This window comes from Petromyzon marinus, chromosome 2 (assembly GCF_048934315.1).
Source record: "Petromyzon marinus isolate PM22_M1 ecotype Great Lakes invasive population chromosome 2, UKy_Petmar_22M1.pri1.0, whole genome shotgun sequence".
NCBI lineage: Eukaryota > Metazoa > Chordata > Hyperoartia > Petromyzontiformes > Petromyzontidae > Petromyzon > Petromyzon marinus.
In genome coordinates, this window is record NC_133668.1 from 1,120,164 (window position 1) to 1,142,010 (window position 21,847).

The 21,847-nt window shown below is 49.6% G+C and overlaps 1 protein-coding gene across 9 annotated transcripts in view; it reads left to right on the plus strand.

The window, feature by feature from the left end:
• LOC116950193 (tensin-3-like) overlaps window positions 1-21,847 on the plus strand; it is a 133,326-nt gene that overhangs the window by 103,861 nt on the left and 7,618 nt on the right. For 8 of the 9 annotated variants that reach the window (XM_032967808.2, XM_032967779.2, XM_032967799.2 and 5 more), the window contains 17 exons: window positions 296-473; window positions 1,802-1,852; window positions 3,183-3,305; window positions 3,653-3,717; window positions 4,065-4,148; window positions 4,259-4,371; window positions 5,488-5,548; window positions 5,700-5,775; window positions 8,490-8,622; window positions 9,644-9,709; window positions 10,488-10,604; window positions 14,758-16,227; window positions 16,587-16,792; window positions 17,675-17,825; window positions 17,969-18,064; window positions 19,932-20,642; window positions 20,990-21,076. In XM_032967808.2, the coding sequence (XP_032823699.2) occupies window positions 296-473; window positions 1,802-1,852; window positions 3,183-3,305; window positions 3,653-3,717; window positions 4,065-4,148; window positions 4,259-4,371; window positions 5,488-5,548; window positions 5,700-5,775; window positions 8,490-8,622; window positions 9,644-9,709; window positions 10,488-10,604; window positions 14,758-16,227; window positions 16,587-16,792; window positions 17,675-17,825; window positions 17,969-18,064; window positions 19,932-20,642; window positions 20,990-21,076 (3,788 nt within the window). The remainder of the gene's footprint in view (window positions 1-295; window positions 474-1,801; window positions 1,853-3,182; window positions 3,306-3,652; window positions 3,718-4,064; window positions 4,149-4,258; window positions 4,372-5,487; window positions 5,549-5,699; window positions 5,776-8,489; window positions 8,623-9,643; window positions 9,710-10,487; window positions 10,605-14,757; window positions 16,228-16,586; window positions 16,793-17,674; window positions 17,826-17,968; window positions 18,065-19,931; window positions 20,643-20,989; window positions 21,077-21,847) is intronic. The other variant, XM_076068806.1, reaches the window with a different exon arrangement.

The window sequence follows — 21,847 nt, forward strand, 5'->3', positions numbered from 1 at the left end:
CTTGTGAAATGTACAGTCTTGATGAAACATTGCTAAGAACATAACATCTTAAGATTAAAAGCCTTTTTATCTCAAAGGGATGCGTGTATTTTACAGACAACACACCTCACTCGTAATACATTCGGCCGTGTGCTTTTGTTTATATCACCTTGGCATTTCCACGAGCGCCATCTGTTCCCATCTTGTTCCGTCTGCAAAGAGCGTGTCGTAAAGCGCGCGGTGACGCACGGGGTGAGGCGCGACCGCCGCGCCGGCGTTCTCTCCGCATAACGCGTCGTGCCGCGGCCTTCCGCAGGCCGTGCAGCTGGAGCGTGGAGCTGAATATGGAGCCCGGCCAGGAGCTGGATCTCACCTACATCACCGAGCGAATCATCGCCGTGTCTTACCCGCCGGGAGGCTCCCAGCTGACGTACCATCAGCAGCTGCGCGAGGTGGCGCACATGCTCAAATCTAAGCATGCGGACAACTACCTGGTGAGCACACCAACGTCGCGCTCCACGCGTCCGTACAATTCGGGTTAATCACCTGGGCCTGATGAAGCTGGTTGTAATCACCAGCGAAGCGCCGTACTCAAATTGTAAATGTTTGTGGGTTTACTCTCCATCACACCGGTGTGCTGAAGTAGTAACCAATATGGTTCGTTCTGCTTACATGACAAACCTTACCAATTGGCTGTGTCGGGTGGTGGTGGGTTAACGACACATTTATATTTACGCAATCTAACCCCAAAAAACAACAACTTTATTCTGGAAAATATTGGTCGTGAAAGCCTACGTGTTAGAACGTCCATAGAGGTCGGCCGGGTTGGTGTATGTGAGCTTCAGGCGTCATCGGGATCAGCCAAGGACACCTTGTGATGTTCCGTCTTTCATTTGGCAGAGTCGATCAGCAATGTTTATATGTTAATGTCGAAATGTGTGCGCCAGTAGACAGATGCAGGAATAACCTGGTAAATATCTGAAATACTGCTGGCGAATGATGGAAGTCGGCAGTGGCGTAACTGTGCACTTCAATGTTTAAGATGAGTGAAGTCAGTCGCACTGTTGGCTATTCTTAATATTCCATCGGTGTAGAAGGCAGCTGCATCTGCCATGCGATGTTTTGATGCAATTCAATGGAGACCATTGTTTGCGGAATAAATTGAATCCAAGAGAATCTTCTGCGGGTGACTTGATGTCCTATGATATTCTACATAGAGTTGAGGCCACAGTAGGAATATTGATACTAGGCTACGTGGTATCTGGCCTGGCATTTAGCACAACGTCTCTAAGTTTGGATCTCAGCGGGACAAAGACTTCAACTGTGGCCTAGGTCGTCGCGTTTGGCTGGGGTGTGTGTGCACAGTTGAAACGTCTGTCAGTGAATCATCTCCACCGCCTGTGAGATACCACTCTTCCAGTTTAAATTCTAAGTTTTTTGCACTTGAGTAGCTTAGGCCCTCTTGTCGAATGTGTGCTACAAGAAGAAACCCCTCAGAATACAGGCCCTATGGCTTGAGGTCCGATCTTATATTGCTCAGTTTGGTTTTGTGGCGGTGGAATTATCAAAAAGAATGGCTTGCGCTCCTCTTTGTATTATGAATACTTCTTAATTCACCTATGGACGAAGGCTTCCCCCACCTTTTTGTAGAAAATGGGTTGCTTGTTTTTTTTACCATACTTCACCACGCTGGTCATTGTGGGTGGCGGTCACAAGTGGCCCCTCTACACGTAAGCAATTTACACGCAAGGTATTGATTTATTTTGTTGCAAGTTTACGTTTGTATCACGAACGAGTGCAAATATTTTTTTTGTTTTTTTAGATTCTCAACCTTTCTGAAAGAAGGCACGACATTGAAAAGCTCAATCCGCAAGTGAGTACCTCGATATCGTACGCAGGATATGAGCGAAATAAATACCACGTTCAACACATCACAAATATCTCTGCTCACTGTGGCTTACAACCTGCTCCAAAGGTCAGCATTTGCAACTTGCTTTCGGAGCAATTGTGGCAACAGAGGAAGTCAAACAAACATCAGCCTACTGTCACCACCTAAGAGAGACTCTGTTCCACCTCAAGCCATTGTTTTGAACTTTCTCGTGAGAGTTAAACTATGCTGGCGTTACACGCTTGAGAAAAAAAACCTCCCATCGCGCCACGTGCATTATTAAACATAAAATAATGGATTTGTTAATAAAATCAACAACGGTGCACCACTGAACGTGTGCCTGCTGTTTAAATTTACGTTCGATCGTTTCTCGTTTGTTTCTCAGTCCGCTTGTCCCGGTGAGGGTCTCGGCGACAGCGTGCCGTATAGGGCGGTCCAGACTTCCCTTTCCCTGGCGACAGACTCTAGCTCTTCCTGGGGAATTCCCAGGGGTTCCCATGCCAGCTGAGCGACATAGTCCCGCCAGCATGTCCTGGGCCAGCCCCAGGTTCTGGTTAAAGGGAATTGGAGTCAAGGCAGTGCCCTCCGTGTGCAAACGGACAACGGGGGGGGGGGGGGGGGAGCAGCAATCATCTTCACCGACAGCCCTCAAGCCAGTGCCGTGAATCCCGCATTCCTATGGCAGGGGTCGCCCTCTAAAAAGCACGACCCCTGTTCATTTCCCAGAGCGTGGTACTCATTTTGTTGACGCTCAAGGGATGATAGACTTGGGGTTGACCCCCTTGACCATGAGTGGGACTTTTGGTTGTCAGTCGCGTGCACTCTAACCACATCGGCATCTTGCCAGATAACGATTTGATTCCAGAAAGTACTTTCTGCAACCCATCTGCTCGCAATAGGGTGTGGAATTGTAGTATGCCACAAGATTATTCATGGTCTGCTGCTGTGAAGCAGCATGGATGGTGCAGCAGCTGGGTTACGCAATCGCCCAGGACACATTTCCACTCGGAGTGTTTACAGCAAAGAATAATTTCCTGGTATCTCTTGAATAATTTTCAGTTTTTATGTATGTTGAACTTCTTTCGCACCGTACATAGCCAACCGTACTTATCGGAAGTGTTGGGGAAGGACAACAAACTAAACGCAAAAAGGAGTTTTAAATAAATGAGTTTTCAATCTTGATTTAAAAGTGTAGAGCTCCAGTGGCTTCCCATAACCATTGTTTGAATGATTTGTAAATGCTGCCAGGCAGGAATAAAGGTTAAGAGCTCCTACCGTGGGTGTTGTTAATGCTCGGAAAACCGTGGCGTGACAGGTGAAGGACTTTGGATGGCCCGACCTGCACGCCCCTCCGCTGGACATCCTCTGCAGCCTGTGCAAGGCCATGGACTCGTGGCTCAACGCGGACCCACAGCACGTCGTCGTCATACACTGCAAGGTGCCTGCTGCGCGCGTCGGTGAAGTGTCACTGCTGTGAAACCTGGGAACTCAAAGGAGCTTGAAATACGATCCCTTTCACGGGCTTTGTTAACCGCACAATCAGTGTCTGTGGTTTGCTGTAAATATTGCGGTCTGTAGGAGGACACGTAAAAGAGGAATAGATTTATTGTCACTTTCATTTTGAACCTTGCAATGTCTTAAAATATTCACATGGGAGAAAAAAACCCACTTACGTTACTTAATATTGCTTTGTCACGAATTGAGCAGTGGCAAACAAACCATCTTTTGTGTGCTTAATCAAACATATTCTTACCATATACCATTGAATCTGTGTTACCTCTGCAGGGCAACAAAGGTCGAACTGGTGTGGTGGTGGCCTCCTACATGTACTACAACAGCATCTGTGCCAGGTACAGTGACAGCTTCTGAGACTAGCCCCCTGAATATGAAACAACGCAGCGTGCGTTGAGATCGCAGATCCCTGGTCTCCCAGGTTTCTTAGTTTTTGTATTTTGCCCAAGCTACCCCTGAAACACTGCACCTTACTCCACTTGTAGAACTTGGCTCGAGCCAAGTAGTAGAGTCCTTTACCGTTGTTTTCTTAGGTGCCCCTTTCAAAGAGAAATTTGTCTTTTCATCGTGTTTTCACCGCCTTATAAAAAAACCCATTCGACAGATGGATGACCCAAATGCCATGTTTTTCGTGTCACAAAGGAATTTACATTTATGAAATGCCCTTTGTGTTATGATCTCGCAGCGCTCACCAGGCCCTGGACAGATATGCAATGAAGAAATTTTACGATGACAAAGTGGCAGCTGTGTCGCAGCCCTCGCAGAAGAGGTGTGGAATTCTTCACCTGACATGTGCTCACTTGTTTGGTCGTTGTTACATTTATTTGCATTTCCTTCAGCTCGTCTTATCTGACGTCGGTGATTTTGTGGCTTTTGCAGGTATGTCACCTATTTCAGCGAGCTCCTTTCTGGAAAAACCAAGGTGAACAACATGCCTCTCTTTCTACACCACATTGTGGTGCAGGGCCTGCCCAACTTTGAGGCCAATGGAGGTAAGCCACAGATTGGAGTGTTCGCTGAGCTATTTAAAAAAAATATATATGCGTTCTGTTCAGTTTTGTTACGTTTTATTGGATGATAAAGTTTTAACAACATTAATGTCACTTCGAGGTCACTTGGAGTTTTGTCAAATCAAAGCTGTTTGTGTAAATGTTGTCTGCCCATGCGGCTCAGCACTGGAGCAAGCGCCTCGCAATCAGAGAGATGCGTTTTCAAATCCTGGGTTGAGACTTAGCCCATCCTCCGTTCGGGTTCGATAAAATGAGTACCGGTTTGTGGGCAAGTCCAACGGTGGTTGCCCTATGGATAGACTTGCGTCCATCACAGGAATCTGGAATTTCCACCGCTGGCTCGGGGCTGTTAACAGGAAATGAACAACGCCCGGTGCTCAATTTGGAGAGAGCGGTCACTTTGAGTTTTGACTTTGTTAAAATGTACCAGCTTCCAAAAAAAACCCCACATTGCAAATAATGATCCGCCACTGTAAGCCAGTCAATCTCTCTTCTCTCTCTCATTGCCTGAATCATCAGCCCACTGTATATGTTTTGTCCATGAAAAGGCAGTGGTGAGTGTTTTTGATTTGTTTAATTAAGGCTTCGCTATTATGCCAAACATTATCCATAAATCAATACTCTGGTTTTGTAAACATGAAGGTTTGAGAGGAATTTAGATGTCTTATTATTATCAGTTTATTTTTGTATTGGCCATAAAGCCGGCACTGGTACAATGATCTACACTATCCGTGTCATTTCGGGACATCCTGCTGGCTTGACGGGGCCATGTTTATCGCGTAAACACGGGGCAGAGTTCACAACCTTAGTAAACTTGCCCGCAAAAAAAATATCTTCCTTCACTGGTAAATATGATCATAAATTGTGACTTTTGTGTAAAAGTAAATCTTGTGCCATGTTTTACCCATTAGAGACACAGACTCTAAGATAGATTTGGTGTAAATAGTTTCTTAATGTTGCAGTCATGCCCAAACTGCCCCAAAGCATTTAACCTTATTTGCTTTGGAAGTGTCTGCTGGTAGAACTTGGCTGGGGCCATTAACGTGCTCCCCTGTTACAAATATCCCATTGTTAGTAAGTTCCTGTTTACCGTCGCAGGTTGCCGGCCATTTCTCAAAATATACCAAGCCATGCAGCCTCTCTACACGTCTGGCGTCTAGTGAGTATGGCTAACTGCACGCATATTCCGTTTATTAAAATAACTCACGACAGTGAGTAATGTGTCAAAAGTGATTCATATTTCCCTTTAGGAATTGTAAATGTCTGTTTAAAAAAAGAAACCGTCCTTTTTTTCTTGTTTTTCTTTGCAGCAACATCACAACCGAACATTCCAACAGTTTCTGTATTACAATCGAACCCGGGCTGCCCCTGAAGGGTGATATCTTGGTAAGTAACACATTAATTTAAATTATCTTCACTATTGATTTGGTCTGCAGATGAGAGAAAATAAAATCCGTCGTTGGGGATTTTAGTTTGTGTCGGCGTGAAATAAGAAATCTCTAATGAAAACCATTTTGTGGGCACCAAGGGAATCGTGAAAACTTTAGGTTGAAAAGGTTCAGGGAACCTGAGAAAATGGAAGACACCTCCAAGGGGTAATCTGAGTGGAGATCTGCCCCATGTCTAGGGGCTCCGTCACCATCCCAGCCGCGAGCCGGTAGCCCAACCCAGCCAGTCGCGCCATGGCAGGGCACACGGCGATGGCGACATCGATAACGAAAGCCCCCCGACACGATTTCCCCCCACCCCACCCGTCGTTATCCTGTCTGTCTGTGGCTGTGTCGCCAGTGCCTCTGTCACGCAACAGCAGGTAAAAGGGGCTCCCTATGCTCTACGCCGACTCCTTGCCTCATAGCCGGCATACTTTACTATACAGTTCCGTATAGGTTTTCACGATTTAAAATCTGAAATGAAAGGGGCTTGTTCTGTGTGAAAACCACGTGTTTGAAATTTACGACTTTATTTACTTTTGTCGTTAACCAAACCATTGTGCAAGGGGCCGCAAAATTAATGCAATGCGTGTGAAAATGACCCGGCCAACCGGCGCAGAGGCACAATTTAAGCATTTGTTTTGGATTATTTTTCCGGGGGCCTGTAAGCGGACCGCCGTGGGGTGTCCGCGTCCCGCAGCACCTGACCCTGAGTGGGTGCCGGGGAAGAACGTAGGGGGAGAGAGATAGTCGAGGAATGTCAGGGCCTCCGACGTGTCGCTTCCATCATCGGCGAGGGAGATGGGGACAAGCCGCATTAGTGAAGCGATGCTCTCCGTGGCTCTCGTTTCCTGCTCTGGTCGCAGAGTCCGCGCTATGTGCCGGATCGGGTTGCAGATAATGGAGCAAATGTCAGGAACGTCTGTGCTGGTTCCACCGTATGAAGGAAACGTTAGGAGATTGAGGCCTGTTTTACATGTGCGGTGATGACATGCAAGATCTGTGTTAACAAAGACTGCCTTAAAGGTGTTCACGTACACGTGCAACACTTTCAACATATTTTACGTTCGTCTATGTTTTGTTTATATGTATGTGGTGTAATAAAAATTATCTGAAAAAAATGATCTTCATTGGTTGGGCAATATCATGGAGTTCGACATATCAATATATTGCTACGAGTAAAATATATTACAGCGGAAATTTAAATAACATCTGCAGCCACCGCATTTGTCTTTTTTCCCCATGGCCAGAGGATGCTCCCAACAAACTTGTACGCACGGCAAAAAAAACAACGGCATTAATTTGGCTCGGTTACTTAGGTCAGAATAAATACTAGGGAGGGAAGTGCTTTTAGAGACGCTCAATGCGGATGCGCGTGGATGTTTTGAGAGGGTCCGTATGGGGCCCTTGTCCAGCCCATGAGCCATGGGAGGAGCAGCCGCAGGAGCACCGTGCTTACACGCCGAGTAACAGCGCGCAGCTCATGAAAGGACACAGTGGCTTCATCTAAAGTCATGTAAGAGGAAACCTTTGCTTTTTTACAAACACAAGTGACAGATTTGAAGAGCCAAGATTGATCAGCACTTTCCCCCGGCCCTCTGCAGTCCTGAAGAGCTTTTGAAGTGACAGCTGGTGGAGTTACGGTGACATGCACCTGTACCCATGAGTAGTCCCGTTGAATTTTCCTCTATATCCATCACTCTTCTCGGGATTCCTGGTCCCATTTCGCATTACTCAGATTTTTTTTTCGGGTCGAAATTTAACAAAGAGCATGTTTATATTCTCAGCCGGCACAGGTAATGATATATCTATTTTTGGTTTCTTTGTAACAAAAATAAATTGACTTCAGTATCATGGCAGTATAAGAACCGCCACTTGGTAATATGGTCAGAGAAAAAAACCACAAAGATGCTAAGGAAATAAAAAAAAAATTGTTGTGGTTTGAATCTCGCAAAAAACATTCTTTCAACTATCTTGTTGGTACACCCCGAAAAATGTGGCTGTGACAGATGTAGCCTTTAGCCTCGCATTCCCTTCAGAAGTACTGTACGTTCAGCATGTGGGCTGCACGCTAGTGAAAAACACGTGTGTGGTGGTGCAGCAGCAGCAACAACAACAACAGAAAACACCCCACAGCGCCCGTGGTGCTAGAAGGCAATCAGAGCAGTTCCGATTGCTGTGGATTTGGAAAACGCTTGCACCTTGGGTTGCCACCTGCCCTGGTTTGCCTCTTGCTAATGGAGCCAGAGCAAAATCTGTAAGTCTTCCTAGTGAATAAATAATGTCCTGGATAATTGTCAGCTGCGTAATTATACCACTGCAGCGATCAAGATGATGGTGGTTCAGGTGGCTCAGCGGTAGAGCAAGCGGCGTGCGATCGGAAGGTTGTGAATTTCAAATCCTGATTGGGGTTCGACTCGGCTCATCATCCTACCGGGTTCGATAAAATGAGTGCCGCTTCATGGGGAAGTCAACAGTTGTTGTTCTACGGATATACTCACCCCCGTCATAGGAATGTGGAATATCCGCCACTGGCTGAAGGCTGTAAATTGGAGGTGGCAACCGCAACCTCTCGCCCCCTCCTCTAACGCGAAGTGGAAACAAAAAAAATGTGCCCCCCTTTTTTTCCTGCCTGCCCCCCTCCCCCCCCCCGAACGTTCACGCGCGAAGGTCAAGTGCTACCACAAGAAGTACCGCTCGGCCACGCGGGACGAGGTGTTCCGCGCGCAGTTCCACACGTGCGTGGTGCAGGACTTCAGCCCGCTCGCGCTCGGCAAGGAGGAGCTGGACGCCGCCTGCCGCGGTGACTTGCGCGCCACGACCACGCCGCCACTCGCAAACAAAACAGCTCGCCCACCACGCCGGCTCTGGCGACTCGCCGCCGCCATCGCGCCGCCGATCTGATACTGCTGCCTGTCTGTATAGAGGGACGCGAGGCGATGCCAAGTTTGCGTCGCGGCCCTTGCATGTCTTCTTGAAGCTGATGGCGACGACGCGACGCTCGTGGAGTTTGGCTGACCCGCGGAGGATGAATCTGCCACGGACCACTTTCCTGTGTTTTGTGCTGAATTCGCTCGCTAATTGCGTGGGTGTGTCCGTGTAGTGTCGCGGATAGCGCGCTGCGCTACGAACCCGGCCACCCGAGTTAAATTCACGCTCATGGCCAACACCGGTGATGATTATCTGAACCGATACTGGGCCTCCCCTAGGTCGACTCAGCTTCAAATGAGTACCTGGTGCAGTGTGGGGGTAAACATCGCCACTTGGGAGACAAAGGTGGCCGGGCGTGGTGCTCGCCACCCACGTGTACTCTTCCGGCCTTAATAGGTGCTCGCTAACAGCATTTGCCCCAAAAATGTGCTAAGGCGATACGGGGGGATCTTTGTCGTTATCTTTGTAAGCTTAAAAGTGTTCTACTTCCCAGTGCCGAGAATCGTCTGACGTGCAATTTTGCTCCGTATAAACCGATCGGCTAGCTCGGTTTGCCGTTCTGATTGTATTGGGTACCATAGCACGCAACAGCTCACACAGCTTTTGTCACGGACGCGTCTGTCCGCTAAGTTGGCGCCGATTCAGCGAGGGATTTTACGTCTGGCCCTTGTATTGTTGCTGTAGGTGCCTCCGTGCACAGTGGCAAGCAAGATCGTAATCACGGCCGTTCATTCACAACGGCTATTGTAGTTGCAAGTTTACACATAACTCTGCGGCAGAGACCAACACGGGCAAGCCAGTTCCCTGGAATGTAGCAAGCAGAGACGCGTGCAACATCATTCAAATGTGATGAGAAACCACGTTAAAGTTTTGACCGAATGCTTTTGTTGCAGATGAAAGATTTCCTGAAAATGGGAAGGTTGAGTTTATCTTCTCACCGGGTCCAGAGAAGCCCCCAGGTAGGACATTGTGTTTTTTTTACGTTTTTTTACGGAACAGTTAACTGCGGACAATGGATAAGTAGTGCAGTGGTTAATGCTTTGCGCGATGATCCCAGCAACCTGAGTTTGATTTAAAGTCACAGCTGGCTTGAGGAGCGGACTGATTTGGTGCTGCCTGCGTCACTGGCCGGTGAGGAGTGGGGTCTGCTAAAACAACTCCGATGATTGGCACCGTTGTGAGGATGGGGAGGCCTTCATTCAGAAGTCTATTGATAGCAGGCTGTAAATTGTTAATGATATGTAAGTAAGCAAATCACCTTACTCGGTAACTAGTTATGATGATAGTGAACTGGTCACATGATGAACCTGAGAAGTAGGCTCAAGCGTGTGGTCCATTTGGCTGATATGTACGAAAGAGCAAGCGCATTAGACTTGCGTAGTATGTATGTATGTTGAACTTATTTCCCACCTTACGTAGCCAACTGTGCTAATCGGAGGTGTGGGTGAAGGAGAACAAACAAAACACGAAAAGAAGTTCTAAAGAAATGAGTTTTCAATCTAGAGAACGAGTTTTTAATCTAGAATGAAGGATAAGGCATTCAAACTCGGTCTCTCAAACTCAGCACAACACATTTTAGATTTCATCTTTAAAAACATATTTGTATTCAGATTGCACGGCAAAGGCCACAAGTCACTCCAATACAAAACTGCGACGGTTGCCACGCGGCACCACAGCATGGCTGTGTTCATCCGTTACCCACCCCGACAGTGAAAAAGAATGGCTTTTCTCTTTCAGGCAGCGACATGTATCAGAACGATCCCGAATTAAGTGTCGATTACAACACCTCGGATCCCCTCATCCGCTGGGATTCTTACGAAACCTTTAACGTGCACCGCGAGGACAGCGTTGAAGGTACTGAATGTTTCCTTTTTCTATCGTGCGTATTCGTCGTAAGGAATTTGTCGGTATTTTAAAATAACACGTCGGCTCTAGCAGTTTCACACCGCTACCTGCCCGCCACACCGCACAAGGAACTACATACATGCTGAAAAAGGCTGCGCATACATTGAATGATAAACCAACACAAGATGCGTGATGTGTTGAAGAGCAAAGGACGTTTTTGCTGAAGTCTACGAGATCCAACGGAGATCTTGCTGCTCAGAGGCTCAACAAATGTTTGCTCTGGGTTGGTGCCCCCGAGGTTGCTGGCAGGCTGGTGGGTAAACGCCAAAAAATATTTTCCCCGTTCAACTGACCTGGCCCCTGCGCTGGGCCCCAGGAGGGAAAAGAAAGATATTTGTCGAGAAGTTCGCAGCCTTGCAGGATATGTACATTTTTTTTGCTTTTGCCTTCGTAGCCCGCAGCTCCGGCCTAGGATAGTGCCTGCCGGTGGCCTCTTTTCTCCGGTGTCTATGCGATTGATCCAGCGTTGATATCTTGAGCCACAGGTATGCACAGTCTAAACTGTTTTACTCGTCGCGTTCCCTTTCCGAGTCGAGCGCATTGTGTTGCTTGCGGCGGTCTCCCACGGACACAGGCGTTGTTGGCGGGCGAGTTTGCTGAAGTAGATGGCCGTAAATTTTTCTTTTATAGAAGCTGTACAATCGCCATATGACCCGCAGCCTGACTACATCCACCGCTGCCTGGTGGATAGATTGGCAGTGGCCGTGGCACATGATTGCTCTATAAAGCTCTCGCACGCGATTCGCGTGCAGCCCGAGAACTACATTTTTATTTTACCAGGTAAGGCTCATTGAGCTATAGCTCTTTTTCAGAAGCGACCTGGCCACCAATGATAGCTCAACGAAGTGGCTTTTCAAGTGGACATTTACAGCGGCCAAATTACTCTCAGCGCATATTGATTCTAAATGTGGAGGGAAAACCCGGAGGACTTGCAGAAAAATCCACGTGGCCACGGTGATAACAGACAAACTTCAGATATTCAGGCGTCAGGGTCAGGATCGAACTCACAACCCCCTGTTTAACAGGTGAGGTAGTTAACATCTCGCCAAACGTGGCGTCCTAGGTACGGCCAACCTTAAAAACAATCCCAATCTTCAGTGCCATTTGCGAGACCGACAGAACCACCCTTAGCCAGGAGAGGTTTTGGTAAAAGTTAAAATTTACGTACGTACTTTTTGGAAGTTGTCCTTGATAGTTTCCACCTTTGTGTATTTTCCTGCAAGCACAGCGTGGAGGCAGAGGGGGTGGTCATGTTGTGGAACGGCTGCGTGTTTGTGGTTACTGGTGACCTGACGTTGAAGTGTCATTTGTCTTGGTCGTGTCGCGTAGCTCTCTGTGAGGTGTGTATTGTGGGGTCGATTGTGTCCCGCAAAGAGAAAAACGGCTTCGTTCTGTCGGAGGTTCAATGTTTTGCATGCGCCTCAGAGATGTGAAACAAAGTCACGAGGTTGTGCCGTAACGTTCCTGCAAGTCAAAACATTTGCGTAACCAACAGAAGGTGGACCGCTGGACTTGTTAAACGTTTCAACAGTGATTTTTTTTTAGTTTTTGTGGATGAGTTTCTTTCTACAGTGAATAGTGTAGTGTTATGTAACACAAATCAACCTCCTTGCTCTCTTACGTCGCGCTACGGGACACAGTGATTCATAATCACACCACACGGTAACTCTTATGTAGCACTACAGGACACAGTGATTCATAATCACACCACACGGTAACTGTTTGTTATGTAGCACTACAGGACACAGTGATTCATAATCACACCACACGGTAACTGTTTGTTATGTAGCACTACAGGACACAGTGATTCATAATCATACCACACGGTAACTGTTATGTAGCACTACAGGACACAGTGATTCATAATCACACCACACGGTAACTGTTTGTTATGTAGCACTACAGGACACAGTGATTCATAATCACAACACACGGTAACTGTTTGTTATGTAGCACTACAGGACACAGTGATTCATAATCATACCACACGGTAACTGTTATGTAGCACTACAGGACACAGTGATTCATAATCACCACACGGTAACTGTTTGTTATGTAGCACTACAGGACACAGTGATTCATAATCACACCACACGGTAACTGTTTGTTATGTAGCACTACAGGACACAGTGATCCATAATCACACAACACGGTAACTGTTTGTTATGTAGCACTACAGGACACAGTGATTCATAATCACACCACCCGGTAACTGTTTGTTATGTAGCACTACAGGACACAGTGATTCATAATCACACCACACGGTAACTGTTATATAGCACTACAGGACACAGTGATTCATAATCACACCACACGGTAACTGTTATATAGCACTACAGGACACAGCGATTCATAATCAGACAAAACACGGTAACTGTTATGTAGCACTACAGGACACAGTGATTCATAATCACACCACACGGTAACTGGTTTGTTATGTAGCACTACAGGACACAGTGATTCATAATCACACAACACGGTAACTGTTATGTAGCACTACAGGACACAGTGATTTATAATCACACCACACGGTAACTGGTTGTTTCTACCGAAGCCTCGCGGTAGGCACAACTGCTAACGTGGTAGAAACCGTGGGGATTATGCTCTCGGAATTTGCGAAATCTAAGCTCCGACAGAATCAACTTAGGTTGTTAATGCTGATCTTATTTGGAAGCAAAAGATTGCAAACGCATCATCGCGTGATTAAAAAAAATCGGGTTAATTCCACGTCTCTCGGCGTGATTCTGCCGAGGCGGTTGTCGGGGTTGCTGTGCGGCTGCCCTCTACCCGGAGACGAAATCAAACGTGCAGCCCTGGCCCAGGGGAGAAGGGTCTCCCCTGGGCCAGCTAATGCCACCGACAGCTCTGAAGTTACGACCGCTCGGCACGAAGGACACCGACGCCGCGGCGGCGGCGGCAGTAGCTGAGCCCCCGCCTGAGCATTGTCCAGAGACGAGTTGCACACGAGCGGACAAACGCCCGTCTGGCCCCTCGGGACTCCCTTTGCTACATCGGGGACTCCCGACCTCCTCCCACGGCCATGCGTTTGTGACGCGATGTCGCGGTGCAAAGAGAGGCCCCCCTTTCAAATTCACGTCTTCGTTTTTACGAGCACGTCTACGAGGAGGACGCGCGTAAAGGCAGGAATCTTCCTGTCGTGAACACCGAACGTTGGTAAAATGTTTAGAAACGCTCCACTTTGTATTTTGGTAACGAGCGAGATGGAGGAACGGAGAGATTGTTGAACAGCTTCCTCCACCACCCAGAAAATTCTTCACTTTGTTTTTTCCCTCTACTCTCACCTCGAGTACAGTACACGACTGTACCTCTGCCAAATACTTGAGAGCTGTGCGAGAGCCGCTGTGCCTCATATTTCCCGAATTCCATTCTTAATCCGTTTAGTATGTTGAGCAGAGCTCGGAGATTTAAAACCTCACACGTACGCACTTGTGGCAGCACACGCACCTTCCCATCTTCGCGGGGCCCATCGCCGCCTTGCTCGTTGAACGTTTCCATGCAGCGGGCGAAGGTAAGTGCATGGGAGAGAGAAGGATATTGTAAACGTTTGGCCGGTTTGCTTGAAGCTCATATGTGGATGATCGAGTCAATATGTCCACGGTAAACACGACGGCTGAAAACGTTGGCTTTTGTCAGATGTCTTGCTTGGCGAGGAATCTACAGGAAGGTGCGTCCTAATCCTATAAAAGTTTGGAAAGCAGATTTGAAAAAGTACATTTAAAGATGTGTCGTTTTGTCGGCTCACTCTTGTGTAAAAAAAAAATATTGTAAAAATAAATACTGTTCTTATGTAAGACGTGGCAGTTGTTTACATTTGGATAACCCCAAGTAAAAACATAACCCAAAGTAAAAACATAACGTTCGGAGATCTCTTGATATTGCATAAGATGAATAAATAACATTTGATGGGAGTTTTAAGTTATTGGGAATAAAAGTTGAGTTTGTTAACAGACTCCGACCACTGGTACCAAACCGCTACAAACGCCCCTCCCCATTTAGTGCCTCTCGTCTCGTTGAACACGCAAATACACTGACGACGTGAATCACGTTAATGCACCGTCGACGTGTCCCCATTCTTGCACAGAAGTGCCCCACACGGAGGGCCCCGTGGATGGCAGCCTGTACGCAAGGGTGAAGAAGAAAGGCTCCACGGACAGCGTGCCGACCGCCGGCAACGGCCTCTCGGTGCCGACCAGCGGCGCCGCGCAGCACAACCGCTCCATGAGCACCGACTCGGGCAACTCCACCGCGTCCACCAAGACGGAGCGCACGGACGACCCCCACAGCCACCTCCACGGCGCCGCGGCGACCGCGGCGGGGGGAGCGGCGGCCGGGGCGGGTGGGGCCGGGGAGCCGGCAAAGCGGCCGGCGCGGAACGGCGGCGGCAGGGAAGAGTCGGCGTGTGGGACGGCGCAGGCGAGCGCGGCGCTGCGTGTGGTCCCCGTCCAGGTGCACGTCAACGGCGGCTCGGCGGGGACGGAGCGCGAGACGGATATTCTGGACGACGACGATCTGGCGAGCGGCGGCGCGTGCGGCTCCGGAAAGGCGGGCGAGGGAGCAGTCAGCTCCAGCGCCGAAGATCGCGTCGCCGCGAGAAACCGCATCGTCAACGTTCAGCCGGCCCTCGTGAACGGGTATGCTCACGACCGCAGGGCTGGAAATATCCCAGGAGAAACAGTCGTGATGAATGCGGTGAACCGAAGTTACAGCGCTGCACCGGTGAGGAATGCTCATGGTAACAGTGGAATGGGACTCTATCAAGAGCAGACAATGAAGTCCTCAATCGTAATAAGAAGCCCTGAGCCTGTTCCAAATCAAACGGTGGCATTTGACCAGAACAGTGCCTACCAGCACGTCGGGCCTGCCTTCCAGCAGCAGCAACAGTCGATGGCTGAACGAGGGGGCTTTTACGGACACCCGGCTGCGGAGGTGACGGGGGACAGAATTGGAGCGCCGGCTCCACAGAGAACGCCGCAGATCCCGGCACGCAGCATGAGCAGCAGGATGGCCGTGCAGCGCACCGTGAGCAGCTGGCAGAGTCGCTCGCGACCGCTCACGCGACAGCAGTCCGACGTCACCTACGACCGGCCGGTTCCAGGTAAGGCCTACGAGCAGGAGCTGCCTCCTGGCCAGGTGCTGGCGCTCGGCTTTCCGGATCTTCAGGCGCAGGCCGACTTTGAGAAGTCTTTGCTGGAGCTCAACAAGCTCATCCAGGAGTTGGACCCAACCTTCAAACCACTGGGACCGCCTCCGGATGGTAACTGTGCGATTGTCAATCGACCAACGACAGAAAGCACCACCGACCATCGTTCACCTTCCAATAAGTCCATCGTATACAACCAGGCTGTTAATGGGAATGGATATGTCCAGAAACCAGTGGAAGAATACACGGAAAATATGAGGCCCTCTGAGGACATAATTGTTCAGCACACTCAAACGTTAGCGTTTGCATCGCCAACGTGGAACAGTGCACCGGAGCAAGGAAAGCCACAAGAGGTCGTGCACAACGGCCGCGTTGCCTACGCCGGCGGATTGTGTGCAGCACAGCAGCCTGGTAAGCGCGGCATCGATTGACGAACAATTTCCCTTTTGCTGCAGTAAAGTCACGCCATTACATTCTTGTGCATGCTTTCAGCAAATGATGTGTACGTACGTTGAACTTCTTTCGCACCGTGCGTAGCCAACCGCGCTAAATCGGAGGTGCGGGAAGTTAGCGCCCTTGTTAAAATTTTATTTTCATTGTTTCAAATGTGCGATTGCATAACACGTTTTTTTTTGTTTTGTCGGGATAACGTTCAACAACTTATTACGCTCTTCACGTGACGCACAGAGAAATGTGGCATTCATGAAGGCTTTCCAAGCTACCCGTTAACCTGCTGTTTACTTCTTGACTTTTCTTGAATGCAACAAAAGGAGCTCCTCCGCCACAGCCTCACCAGGCAGAGCAGCAGGTGGGGCGCACGATGGCTCAGCGAGCCGGGCGGGACGAGAAGGAGGGCTCCGAGGGAGCTCGCACCCCGCGCAGCAACTCCAGCCTGAGCTACTCGCTGTCACCCTGCTCCTCTCCCGAGCCCAACAGCCCAACTCCCACGGCAGCGGCGTCCTCTCACACGGCGACGGTGAGCGTGGGCATCGGATCATCGCAATAACGATAACGTAGAATCCTTCCTTCGTGATCCACTTCTGGGTGAAGGGATTTCTCTTACACTCACGACGCTGGTCAGTGCCACTGGGTGCTACGCACTTTTAAACCGAGATTAAATAACTCATTTCTTTAGAACGGCTTGTACTTAGTTTGTGGTCCTTCCCCCCCCCCCCGTACATCCGATTAGCATGGTTGGCTACGTAGGGTGCGAAAGAAGTTCAACTTACGTACAGTGCGGGTTGAGTAGCCGGGGGGGGTAGATTAGCCACGCGGGACCGCTTCAGATCTCAATCACCGCTGATGTTACCCATTGCCGGGGATTTAACTCAGACTGCCGGGGTTTATAAAGCAGTGCCACTGCGCCACCACTCTTCCGAGTATCGGAGAGAAAAATATAATGCTGTAGCATAACTTTCGCTACGTATGTGTCACTTAACACCCTGGACACACAAGATATTACATCTCTGGGGATTAGCCAGGAAAAACATTCAGCTGAATAAATTGTGCTTTACAGGCAACCATACACATCACAGAATAATGTACAACATCTAACAACATTGAGTAATGTAGAGGCATGAATTCTGCAATCATGTATAAAAATTGTTAATGTTTATTTTTCATTGAGCATTTTTTATATTGTATTATTTTTCACTGGCTTTTGTCATCATCGGCCATGATCAATCCACTGCTGGATGAAGACCTCCACCAGCCATCACCATCTCTCACAATCACGCGACGCAACAATTCACCCGGCGGTTACACGCGAGCCGATTTCACCGCTCCCCACCCCGGCGGCACTCACTACCGCTCGCCCACCGCGCCGTTGCCATCGTCGATTTTTCTTTCTCAATCGCAGCACTCGGAGGGACACGCCGGTGGGCGGCCGAGGTCCGAACGCGCGGAGGTGGGGAGCGGCGGCGGGACCCCGGTGCCGGGCGGGCGCGAGGAGAGCGTGCCGCCCACTCCGGCGTTCCCCGTGTGCCCGCCCACGCCGTACGTGAACCAGGGTGGGTCGAGCGGGCAACGGCGATGAGCACGGCACCCCCCACCCACCCACCCCCACCGCTCGGACGTCAAGGCGACGGCTGCGTGCTTTTGACCTCGCCCGATTGTTCCCCCTGGTAATTGGTGGACTCATTGTGTGCCGCAGGTCGCTGCACGCCGGGGATGTACGGGAGCCCGTTTACTCCCGGGCTGCACTCGTACAGCCCCCCCGAGGGGGGCTACGGCGCAAGCCCCAGCCTGGGTGAGACTCCTGCCCCTTCCCCGTCGATTCGTGCCGAGCAAAAACCGGCTTTGTTATCCCGCTGTACATCTCCCTGCGCATTCTTACACTGGAGTCTTATCGCTGCGTGTACCCGTGGTGTGTTTATTAATCCAGCCGGGTGGCGCCGGGTTGTCGTTCGTGCTTGGCTCGCCCATTTGGGTGGCTGCAAAACTCTGCCCATCACCTCTTTGGGGGTTGATAAAATAGCTACCGCTTTATTTACAGCAGTTGTCCTATGGGGAGAATGGCCTTTGTCATGGGAATGTGGAATTTCCACCATTGGCTCTTAGATTCCAGTGGAAATTAGCTCCGCCCCGAGTTTCTCGTTTGAGCGGCATAAATTATCGTAAAAACAAGTCTTACACCTACAATTTGATGCATTTGTCGTGAGTTTAAGGATGAATGTTAATTGATGCATTCTTGCACCACTAAACGATAGGTACGTTGATGTTGCGGTTTATAAATCGGATTTATTTTCGGATGAAGCAAATTTAGTGAAACTCACACTTTTTCTTGATTGTCATTCTACTTGACGCATATGCCTACAACTTTGTCTCAATGGATGTCTTACGTAAGTTATACATGCCCGTAACATTCTTGCATCGTCCCCGTGGGGTTTTTCCGTCATGTTGCTTTGTGAAATAACCCTATCAGGCCTGCAAGTTATTAACAGGGTGTATTTAAAAACGAAGTGTAGGAGCGTCCATACACGAATAAAATGAAGAAAAAAACAATTACACAGCACATTAGTTACACGCTGCCAACACATGTCAAACGAAGTGTCTACTGCTAAAAATTATTGGAAAAAAAGCATCTCAAATTCGGTGTTGGTCTAACACTCTTAGCTATCAATCTGCATTCCACAGCAACCGTCAGCCGAGCTGGCCCCAGGGTGAGAGTAAAAGCGGCAGGGCAAGACTGGAAGCACTTTTGTCACGCACATTATGTTATCACCATTTTGCCGTGGGTGTTAGCAATTATTTTGAACGTGTTGGCCAGACAGAGAGAGAGAGAGAGTCGAGTTGGGTCACATAACCACGCCACTTTGGTATGTGTTGACAAGATCAAGCCAAATAACATCCATTCTTCTCCCACGCAGCAAATCAGTTTGGCAAACGATGTGAAGGACTATTTTGTAAAACTACCTTGAAGGACGGCGTTACATTGCCTCATAACTGTTATCAAATCTGCAAGAAATTATTTAATTCCGCTCCTGGAGCCGTGGCTTGTGGTTGTGTCATAACCTCCCCCCCTCAGACTGTTATCCTTGAGAGATGGCTGATCTCTCGGCTCCTGCGTGTCGTTGCCTGGAGGCTTCCCACGCACTATTGAAGTACTGTCCTCTACTGTTGTGCAGCAGTCTGTGGCATTTCTAGGAATCAAAGCGAGGCAGAAACCCCCCCCCCCCAAATCTCCACCCTCATGAATAGCAGATTTCCGGGGCCAGGTGTGAACAATGGCAGCGGTTTGAAGAGAGAATTAATCTGCCGCACGATGGCGAGAGCGTGAATGTGAAAGCGGTATTACTTTGCGGACTTTCTTCTTGAGCTCGCTTGGCCGTAACGCTTCTGGCGCTTCGAACTTTTTCGCGGTGGATACAATCTCAAACCACTCTGCTTAAAAAATATATTTCATAATAGTGTTTCCCTGGTACATTAAAGCCTTGACGTATCTATGGATGCTTTTTGCCAGTATTGTATTAAGATGACAAATACAAAAAAAGCCTTTACCCTTCCTGGCTTGACCTCCGATTAGCACGGTTGGTTATGTACGGCGCGAAAGAAGTTCAACATGCAACGTACGTACGTAAGTGACGTGTGTTTGCTTGAAACATTTTTTTTTTTAGGGTCCAGACTGGGGATGGGCGCAGGAGGCCGGCCGCACTTGAGAAATGGCAGCGAGGCGCCTCTGCAGAAATCGAACAGCGTCGGGGCCCAATCGCACAACTCCCAATCTTACAACTCTCCCGGCAACGTGGCCTCGCCTGCCACAGGCCTCACGAGCCCCCAAGGTCTCTCCGTGAACAGCCAGCCGAGGACCTTCGGCAAGGCCCCCCAAGCCCAGGCCATCGGCTCGGCGCCCAACGCCGGTGGCATACTCCTGCAGCACCACGGGTCTCCGACATCAAACGCAGACGGCCAGGTTCACCAAGGCCATGCGAGCGTCAACCACAGCGCCGAAACCTACGGTCACCCGCAACAGAATTGGCAGTACCGCGGGTCTCCCGTTCAACACCTCTGGACACCTCCCACGAATTCCCCCGTCCTCGGTGGCAATGGTCAACAGCAGGAATCGTCCGATCACCCGGTTCAGCAGGGCAGCGTGGAGGGAGCCCTGCAGCAGCTGCAGCAGCAGCCCGCGCTGCCGGAGAAGAGGTACCCCCCCGGGGGAGACTGGGTGGTGAGCTCGCCGCACTACACGCTGGTGAATCGGGAATCGCCGTCGCCGCTTGCCAGTGGAACGCCCACCATGAGCTGCTTCTCACCGTCCTCCACGCTGCCCGGGACCCTGCATGCGAACTTCTCGAGGCAGTCCAGCGTCACCTCGCTCCCCAGCGGTGCGTGCTGTCGTGCGTGTAAAATGTGTTCCCGGTCACCTACGCTGTAGCTGGGTGATGCTGTCGTGGTTTTATTGGTAGCCACAGTTGCGTGGCGTTTGTGTGCTGTGCGTGGCGTTTGTGTGCTGTGCGTGGTGTTTGTGTGCTGTTTGCTCAAGGCCACGATGAACGAGGGAAATTCCTGAGCAATTGCGAGTGTATACATTTTAGGGCAATCATTCGTATATGTTATGGTTATCATTATTACATGACCTTAAGAGTACATTTCCCACCAGCATATACTGTAACATCTTATATATATATTTTTTTCGTCTTAACACATTCAATTTCAACCTTTTTAATTTCAGATGTAAGTGCCGAAACTCGAGCATATGTGAAGTTTGTCCAAGATACTACAAAGTACTGGTACAAAAAGGACATTTCAAGAGACCAAGGTACGTCCAAGTGACATCACCATCCACATTACAGAGCAGGACGTGACGCGCGACACTCATAGATTAGGCACACCACCAGTCTCCTCATACCACCACCACCAGTCTCCTCATACCACCACCACCAGTCTCCTCATACCACGACCACCAGTCTCATCATACCACCACCACCAGTCTCCTCATACCACCACCACCAGTCTCCTCACACCACCACCACCAGTCTCCTCACACCACCACCACCAGTCTCCTCACACCACCACCAGTCTCCTCACACCGCCACCACCAGTCTCCTCATACCACCACCACCAGTCTCCTCATACCACCACCAGTCTCCTCATACCACCACTACCACCACCAGTCTCCTCACACCACCACCACCAGTCTCCTCATACCACCACCAGTCTCCTCATACCACCACCACCAGTCTCCTCACACCACCACCAGTCTCCTCATACCACCACCACCAGTCTCCTCATACCACCACCAGTCTCCTCACACCACAATCCACCAGAATCTTCATACCACCACCAGTCTCCTCATACCACCACCACCAGTCTCCTCATACCGCCACCACCAGTCTCCTCATACCACCACCACCAGTCTCCTCACACCACCACCACCACCAGTCTCCTCACACCACCACCACCAGTCTCCTCACACCACCACCACCAGTCTCCTCACACCACCACCACCACCAGTCTCCTCATACCACCACCACCAGTCTCCTCACACCGCCACCACCAGTCTCCTCACACCACCACCACCAGTCTCCTC